This window comes from Hyposmocoma kahamanoa, unplaced genomic scaffold, assembly GCF_003589595.1.
Source record: "Hyposmocoma kahamanoa isolate Upper Pololo Valley unplaced genomic scaffold, ASM358959v1 100021, whole genome shotgun sequence".
Classification (NCBI taxonomy): Eukaryota; Metazoa; Arthropoda; class Insecta; order Lepidoptera; family Cosmopterigidae; genus Hyposmocoma; species Hyposmocoma kahamanoa.
In genome coordinates, this window is record NW_020653200.1 from 12787392 (window position 1) to 12796615 (window position 9224).

Here is a 9224-nt window from a genome sequence, read left to right on the forward strand (position 1 = left end):
GGTGCTACACGTCACGTCACTATGCGAGAAGATCTATTACAAGATTTTGAATACTTTGGTGAAACACACAGTTTCACAACACACACACAGCTAAGGCAGACAGAAACATGATAAATGTTGTTGGGAAAGGCACAGTTCATGTGAAAGCCAATGTTAAATATAAGATTGAAAACCTTTTCTTGAGAGATGTTTGGTACACGTTCCCCAGATTAGCAAAAACCTTTTCTCAATGCTTAGTTCACTGGATAGAAATCCCACAAGCCTATTTGAGTCGAGGGTGACAAAATGTTCAACGAAGGTTAATGATAGTCTTGTTTTAACAGGGAAAAGGCAAAGGTATGATAGCCTGTATAAGATAGATTGCAAAGTCGTACACCCTGCTATTTCAATCTAAGGAAGTGATTGATACCATAAAAGGTTAGGCCATCAAAATAAACAGCACGTGAAAAGATTGATAGAGAGAACTAGGAACAAAGACGTCAGATAATGGAGAACTACGCGAAGGGTGTGTTTTTGGAAAAGCACCTAGACAACCATTTGGTGTTCGCGAAAAAAGCTACCAAGCCTGGTGAACATATACACTCTGACGTTTGTGGTCCCTTTCCTGCAAGTATTTCTGGATATTGATACCTCGTATTATTCAAGGATGAATTTACACGATACATATATGTGTGTATTGTATTTCTTGATAAATAAATCCGATGTATATAAAAAGCTGAAACAAATGCCGTCTGAGGCTGAACATGTTGGACACGTTGTCAAGGAGCTTTTAAGTGGTAATAACTTGAACAAAGTGGAATAAAGCTAATGCTTATTACACCGTACACGCCAGAACGGAATGGGTGTAGCAAAAGGGAAAACCGCACTATAGTCGAATCTGCTAGAGCAATGATGCACGCGCACGAAGAGATACCTCAGAATTTGTAGCCTGAGGTGGTAAACACTGCTGTTTGTAGTCTGAATAGGACAGGGGCAACTACAGTGGAACACAAATCGCCTTCGTTCATACTAAAAGTTCATATTTTGGCTTAATAAGAAGCCTCAGATAAACACTTGAGGATAATTGGTTCACTTTGCTTTTTGCTTTTTGCGCAAGTACCAAAGTAGAGGAGAAAGAAAATGCAAAAGAAAGCTAGACGTTGCAGTTTAATTGACTACAACAATGGTGATGGGTATAGACTTTGGAACCCAAATAAAAATTCATTGGTAAGTTTTAAAGACGTTATATTTGATGAAAAAGTTTTAAGAACTTTAATGAATGTACCCTTAAGTAATGAAAATAAACATCGAAGAACAAAATTTGGAAGGCTATGAGGAATATCACGATGCTCTAAACACTTTGCCAGAAAAATCTATTGAATCGGGGGAGAATGATATTGTTAACGAAGATGATACCATTGATGAAGATAACGATGATGAAGGTGATATCATTGATGAAGATAATGCCGTAGACGAAGGTATTATAAGTCAAGATCACATCGTTTATGAAAACGTGTTCCCGGATCAGATGATACGTAGTGATCATTCTTCAATACGTGCCCCAGATCGATACAAAGACTTTATCATGAACACTGTAATGAGATACAACGAGCCAACGTCGCATAAAGATTCAATTAGAAGCCCGGAGTAGGAGCTATGGGAGGAAGCCATGTACAGCGAAATTAATTCATTAAAAGAAAATGACACGTATAAGTATGTCAACCTACCAAATGGAAGAAAAGTCATACCCTGCAAGTGGGTATTTCGAGTTAAAATGAACGCTGACGGCTCTGTAAATAAATATAAGGCAGGACTGGTAATGATAGGTTTTTATTAGAAAAAGGACATTGGCTACGAACAGACGTTTAGCGCGGTTATTAGGATGGAAACCTTTCGCTCTGTGCTGTCTGTCGCAGCTAGCGAAGCAATGGCGATACTCCAGTTTGATGTCACAACTACCTTCTTATATGGGTCTCTGGATGAAGAAATTTTTATGAAACAACCGGAAGGCTATGATGACGGCTCGGGTCGAGTTTGTCTTTTGCAGAAGAGTCTTTATGGGTTAAAGCAAGCACCACGATGCTGGAACCGTTGCATTATAGACTTCTTCAACGAAATTGGTTTTAAGACAAGTGAAGCAGATCCACGTATTTTCAGAAAAAACAGCGTTCGGAAAAGTGATGGTGGCTTTGTACGTGGATGATGGCCTGACCGCTGGATCAAGTCAAATTCTGCTAGACGAGTTAATTATGGAACTCAATGGTCAGTTCAAAATAACTACAAAGCCTGTCTCTTATTTCTTAGGAATAGAGATAGAGAGTAGAGGAGATGGAATCAAAGTATTCCAAACTTCTTATGTATAGAAGATCTTGCGGAAATTTGAGGTGGATACTTGTAAACCGGTCTCGACGCCGATTGTAAAAGACAGTACGTCAAGCAACACATAGTGGAGTGGATTAGAGATTGAGTTATATGAAAAATAATTAGAGATCAATCGTTGGAGCCTTGGCATACTTAATGGTATGCACAAGACCTGACAGTGCATATGCTATTAGTGTAGTATCACGGAGTCTGCAAAAACCAGAAGAAGCAGACTGTGTGCGACTGCAGCACATAATGCGGTATTTGCAGTACACCCCAAATCTAGGTATCAAGTATAAGAAAAATTACAAACAAGGCATTTTGGAATGTTACAGCGACGCTGATCATGCGAAAGGTATCAGCACTGGAAGATCCACAAGCGGGGTGCTGGTTGAGGCAAAGACAGACAAGTGTCTCAATCTCATGGTTGAGGCAGACAGACAAGTGTCTCAATTTCGACTACAGAGGCTGAAATTGCAGCGGCTAGCGAAACTATATGGATGTCACGTATAAACAAAATCCTTCTTGTTAATTTTAAGAAGATTCCGTGTTAAAAGTTGATAACGAAGCTGTTATAAGGCTAGCAGAAAAATCTGAATTCACCGTCGTAATCAACATATCCGGGTGCGACATTTTTTTTGTTAGAGAGCTGGTGAAGAGAGGTGATCTAAACGTCGACAAAGTGACTTATGAAGATCAGCTGGCTGATATTTTCACTAAACCACTTGCCAGACTCAGGATTAAGAGGATTTCAGAACAAATAGGTTTCTGTTGAGAGATGTTAAAAAAAGGGTTACTATGACAACTATAACCTGTTTGTTGTTATGTTTGAAATCTATCAATAAACGAAAAACTCTAAGTACTTATAAATTTATTTATTTGTGTTTGCCTAGTTTTATTAAACAAGCTTAAGCTTTCCATACCTTATATCCACTACTAATTCCAACTAATTGAGCCTTAGTCTATTTCGATATCAGAGGAAGTTCGTAATCCCAGAATAGTGGTGAAAAAAAGACAATTGTTGCAATGATATCTTTATACTAGCGTAATTGAGGTAACTTTACATACTTTTTTATCAATGTAGCAACATAATGATCGCTGTTTACTGTATAGACTTGAGTAGTTCATGAACTGGTAATAGCGGAATAAACTTCCTGACACTGACCGAAAAGAATTCGTTACTCCTGCACGATCTTAATAGTTTACCTGTCTTTTAGTTCAGTAGATGCGGAGCCAGAGACCCGAGGCGATGTTATAGTTTAACTGTCTTTTTAGTTCTTTCAGTTTACAAGACGTTGTGAATAAGACAAATAATGGGCTACCATTATTTTTAGTAGTAGTAGTTAGAGTGAGATGCATGATGGAACTTTGCCAGTTTGTTTAAGACTCAAATATAAACTTACAAGTGTCCATCCATTAAACTTTTTCATATTTACTTTCATTTTCTTATCAAATTTAACCGCTATGTGCAGGAATACATGTTATACATATATTAAGAACATATAAAACGAGCCTATCTTCCTTGGCCTGCAGCGCATGGTCGGTTGTAGGATGCGCCGTACCCGGAACTCGACCAGCCGACAGTAACCATTCGTTACTTATTAATGTTATTTTCAATACATAGAAGAAACGTCGAATTTAACAATAGAAATAGCAAATTATTTAACTTCTATAAATATCAATAATTTTTGTATCTATCATTATTAATAATGATAGATACAAAAATTATTACTTGATTACAAAAATTGATACTTGTAGCCATCATCCATTATACATATTATGTTGTATTTGCCGCTAAGACACAAATCGCATAAAAAACGAAGAATTGGTTAACGGTTATACGAAGTTAAATTATTATTAAATAACTTAATACAGTTATTTAATAACAATTTCTTTATTATATATATTACCAATTTCAAATTCTTTGCTTTTATATAGTAATAACTATACGGATATTTTGCTGTATACGTCGTGCACTACAATCTATTTTTTACTCCGAATTATGGTTGAAGACCTTCCGATTTTTAGACGGATTAGAACATTTTTTTCAGCTGCCAAAAACGCTTGTATGGTAGCCATATTGAAAAATGACGAAAAAGAAATTTTTTGAGTGCAAGTTATTATCACACATCCAAACATTTTATGAAATTAGACCGACTTCTTGTCTTGATTTTTTCTTCCCATGCAATGAAAGCATACTTATAAGAAATTGAATTTTATTAATTTTGCATGTAAAATATTTTATGAAACTTAACCAACTTTGGCTATCCCAATTTTTTCGTCCAATACAGGTTTCGGGTTTCCCTATGTTGTCCCATTTGAAAAAACACTATGTATAATAAGATAGACAACAAACTCAAATATAATAACCATGACACGTTGTTGTATTTTGAAATAAAATTCCTATTTAAAACTCGGTTAACCTTAACAGTTCCTATTCCTTCCCAATTCCCAGATCCCACCGAATTTAGGAACTGAAAGAACTAAAGACTCAATGGCGCGCTCTAAGGACCGAGAAGGCACCAATCCAATGAGTAAATCACTTAAAAGAATTTTGTGATGCAGTCAAAAGACGTATCTATTTAACTGTGAATAGGTCATCACTAAAATGCAATATTAAAAAAAAAATCAATGGCGTCCTTCACCATCGATGACCCAGCCCACTGCGTGCAATTTGTGACTTCCTAACTAAACTCCAAACTTGTTAGAAATAGAAAATTAAACGATTTTTCTTTGTTTCAAAAGGTGAGTGACTAAATAATAAATTATTGACTATATACATAAACCCACTGCAGAATGTAACCTCTGTTCCGTTTCCTACGCCACAAGATGGACGTCAAAGTGTATTGTGACGTGATTATGTAAAAAAAATTGGAATAAATGTCTTTATCGGTTATAGTATTGTGCGTTAAAAGTGCAATTTATGTAATGCAATTTCATTTTCGTGTAGCATATCGTTCACCTAGAGTTACGTACCACAAATAAACGTCTGTTGCTATTAGTTTCGCGTGTGCTCAGTAGATACTTATGACACTATGTACTTATTTAGCGTATCGGTTACTAAAAGAGTCATAGGCAGTGTGAATGTTGCTGCTTTCAGTGGCTAAGCGCTTTGTAAATAGTTTACGCTGATTTATCACAGTGCATGAAGTACGCAAATGTTGTAATTTGTGGATGGCTTCCTGGTGTGACCCTCATCGGGGTCATTGTCCTTTTTCAATTTCAGTTGAAAGATATAATATACTATAGCATAACAAAATTTGCTAAGCGAGTGATTAGAGCAGTTTAGATAGGTTATTGCATTGGTGAGACTACATTGTGCAGTAATGGGTTGAATATTTGTCTCCATCTCAATGTTAACATCAAAATTGTCATTATGGCTTACTGTTTTAGGAATTACATTATAATACTATGGCACTTGCGAATTTCTTACACATTTTAAATACAGATCTCTTACTTCCCATAATATTCATTATTTGTACATTCTTTAAATATAGTTTTGAGGAATAAGAATCTAATAATAATTTTTTTTTTAATAATATACAGAACACATGTGATTGATCATAATATAATATAGGAAAAGTATTGACCTTGTTGTCAAATTCATTTTCATGTTGTATGACACTACTGCTTTTTTATTATGCATGAGTCGTTATACAGTTTTCACCCTAACTGGATATGACTCAGGCATTTTCAATGTAAACTTGTGGGAGTTTGTTGAAATAACAGGAAGAAAATGTTATAAATGATTGTTCCTTGAAAAGGTCATGAATTTATTAAGAGTCAGGTTTCCTTGATAAATATATTAACGTTATATGTATACATATGTTAAATACATTAACTCATAATTGTACTTATCCACCTTGTTAGAAATCTCTTATGTACAGTTAGTGCTTAGATCATGCTTTCTGGGTTTGAGAGTGGGCACATCAAGTCCACATTTGTTTCAATATTAATGTTTCTTTTCAAGAAACAAATTGTAATAAATTCTTTAATCATATTCATCTAAGATTAGACTAATTGCTATGTGTGAAATTAGTAAAGATTGACTTATGTACTTGGTGTAATGGGCTGGTGTCTGCAACTCGACATTGAGGCACCTATTTTGTGAGTAGTTGATTTATGTAATGCATGTAATAATAGAAAAGTATTAGTAATTGTAAGCTGTGATGTAATTTCCACAGCAATAATAATATGGGTCATTGTCAAACATTTTAACAAAAAATTAAGCTAAGTTCAGTGTTTTAAATGTTAGAGGTAGTAATTACCAATGATGCATCCATCAGTTTCAAATATATCTATTGGTTACTTTCAATGGTGGTTGTGTTTTTGTAACAAGTAGTTTTGTGACAATGAATGGTCAATAAACATTGAAATTGAAGGTTATCTTTTGTCTTGTTTCAGGTAATTCCTGGTAGCTGTGAACTGCTATGTGCAGATCGTCCTTTCAGGCCACCCAAAATAAGCCTATAGATTTTTGTGACTTTTCTACGTAATATTAAGAAAATTATCATAGCAACTGAATCAAGATGCAAACAATCAAATGTGTGGTTGTGGGAGATGGTGCTGTTGGTAAAACCTGTTTGCTTATCAGTTACACCACAAACAAATTTCCCTCAGAGTATGTGCCCACTGTCTTCGATAACTATGCAGTTACTGTAATGATTGGTGGAGAGCCTTACACCTTAGGACTCTTTGACACTGCAGGTAAATATGTTAAAACAAAAATGGGTCAATATATTTATTGCCGAATTAACGCTTTTTACTTTTATTTGCCCTGCTTTATTTTAGAATGGTTTTGAATAAACAAAACTAATGTCTCTATCTAGATAAACTTTATATCTTAAAATTACTTCATATTTTGATACTGCCAATGAACACTATGCCTTTATTTTTTGCTCATTTTCTGTTATTTTTTCAAACAGCCTAATAATAATATTAGTAAATATATATGGCTGTTCACTAATATTAAGCTCCCCCAATTTTGTGAAAAAAAAAATAAAGAAACACAAAACAAAATTTGAAACAAAAAATCAAACTTATTTTGTGAACAAAGATAAACGAAAAACAAAATAAAAATTTAGTTGGCTGAGTGTTTATAGGAGATATCTATTTGACCTTTAGTAAGCCTTCAGCATGTCTATAAATTATGAAATAATCCATATAAATGTAGAAGTGAAATGTGGGTATTGTTTGTATCATTGTTCTTGTTTGTATATCAGGTCAAGAAGATTACGACAGACTCAGACCACTGAGTTACCCGCAAACAGATGTTTTTCTTGTTTGCTTCAGCGTAGTGAGTCCCAGTTCTTTTGAAAATGTCAAGGAAAAAGTAAGTTATTAATTCACTTATTCATTACAAACTTTTTTTTTCTGTGAAAGAGCGACACTGAGTTAACAACTTTTTTCAGTGGGTCCCAGAAATAACACATCATCAACAAAAGACTCCATTTTTGCTGGTTGGAACACAGATAGACTTGAGAGATGATCCTGCTACATTGGAAAAACTGGCTAAAATAAAACAAAAACCAGTTTCGTTGGAACAGGGTGAGAAACTTGCAAAGGAACTGAAGGCTGTCAAGTATGTTGAGTGCTCTGCTCTTACACAGGTAATTTCATGTATTTTTTAATTTGTTTTTACTGCCCAGATTGAAGACATCATCAGTGTAGAAACTCATATTTTTTTATTGAAAGTGGAGGTGCAACATACTATTTTGAAATGTGCATATTCTGTATCTTTTGAAGATCCCAGTTCTTGATAAGATTTATATTACATTGCAATTACTTAGTTGAAATATTTGAACCATTACAGAAAGGATTAAAAAATGTATTTGACGAGGCAATTCTGGCTGCTCTGGAGCCTCCGGAGCCGGTAAAGAGAAGGAAATGTGTGCTACTGTAATGGCAGCACAAGAGAGGGTGTCGCGGCTCGTGGTCAACCCTCCGCTGCCGCCACCACCATCCGGCCCACTTTGACATCATTGCTGCGCGTGAGAGGCATTGCACCACACATACTGTAATAGTCAACTTGTTATTACGAAATTTATTGATATGCCATAACTAAAATAACATGAATATTACAGTTGCGATAAAGAGGGTCTTACGCTACGACAACTTATTATAACAAGTTCAGGCCTGCACAGTTTTCCATTTTATATTATGAATATATCTTCAAGGCGATTTTATACCATGTCATTTGACTTTTATAGAAATAATTTTAATTTATAACAATTATTAAGTCATTTGTACCTATTACTACTATATGTATAGTATGCAATTATATTTAATATCCTTTTAAGAGATGAGAGTTGCATTAATCTGTTGGCTATGGGCTAGATAGTTGATTCCAATTATCGATCGGACTATTGAAATGCCTTTACAATTTTAGCTGAGATCAGTGACAAGACGCATGCACAATATTTGCTATGCACAGTGTAAAACGTTATCATAAGTGTTTGCAATAGCAATGAAATATAATTTAATGTCTATCTTGTTCAACAGCTGTCCATGCATTCTTTATATTTATTCTTATTTACTTACAAAGCATCATATTTAATTATTAACCTAATGATGAAGTACTATAATATGTAGTAAATTTTCTTTAATTAATTTAAATTTAATAGTCTGTATTACTTTTTTCATTTCTATGAGAGTAAAATAGCTGTGTTCAAACAGAGCACTATTTATATATTATGATGATGAGTGTGATAAAAAATACACTAACATTTACATACAGAAATGAACACTTTGCAAAATTTGTGTAATATTTATTACCAAGAGGTAAAAAGTTTCATGTGTAGAACGGTCTAATTAATTTCAAGATACATGTCTGTGTCTGTGTGTGTGTGTGTGCGTGCGTGCGTGCGTGCGCGCGTGTGTGTGTG

At 34.6% G+C, this 9224-nt stretch overlaps 1 protein-coding gene across 1 annotated transcript; it reads left to right on the forward strand.

Moving 5' to 3' along the window:
- Window positions 1-4970: 4970 nt before the first annotated feature.
- On the forward strand, window positions 4971-9066 carry LOC113227499 (cdc42 homolog). The gene is made up of 5 exons (XM_026460469.1): window positions 4971-5085; window positions 6745-7047; window positions 7563-7672; window positions 7752-7949; window positions 8153-9066. Exons 2-5 carry the CDS (start codon window positions 6870-6872, stop codon window positions 8240-8242), a joined length of 576 nt encoding a protein of 191 aa, XP_026316254.1. The 5' UTR covers window positions 4971-5085; window positions 6745-6869; the 3' UTR covers window positions 8243-9066.
- Window positions 9067-9224: the final 158 nt, after the last annotated feature.

What these genes read in the sequence shown, in the direction of transcription:
- LOC113227499 (XM_026460469.1), top strand. Translation starts at nt 6,870, where the DNA reads ATGCAAACAATCAAATGTGTGGTTGTGGGAGATGGTGCTGTTGGTAAA. An exon ending in AGGACTCTTTGACACTGCAG is followed by an intron (nt 7,048 to 7,562) that starts GTAAATATGTTA and finishes TTTGTATATCAG; the next exon opens with GTCAAGAAGATTACGACAGA. An exon ending in TTGAAAATGTCAAGGAAAAA is followed by an intron (nt 7,673 to 7,751) that starts GTAAGTTATTAA and finishes AACTTTTTTCAG; the next exon opens with TGGGTCCCAGAAATAACACA.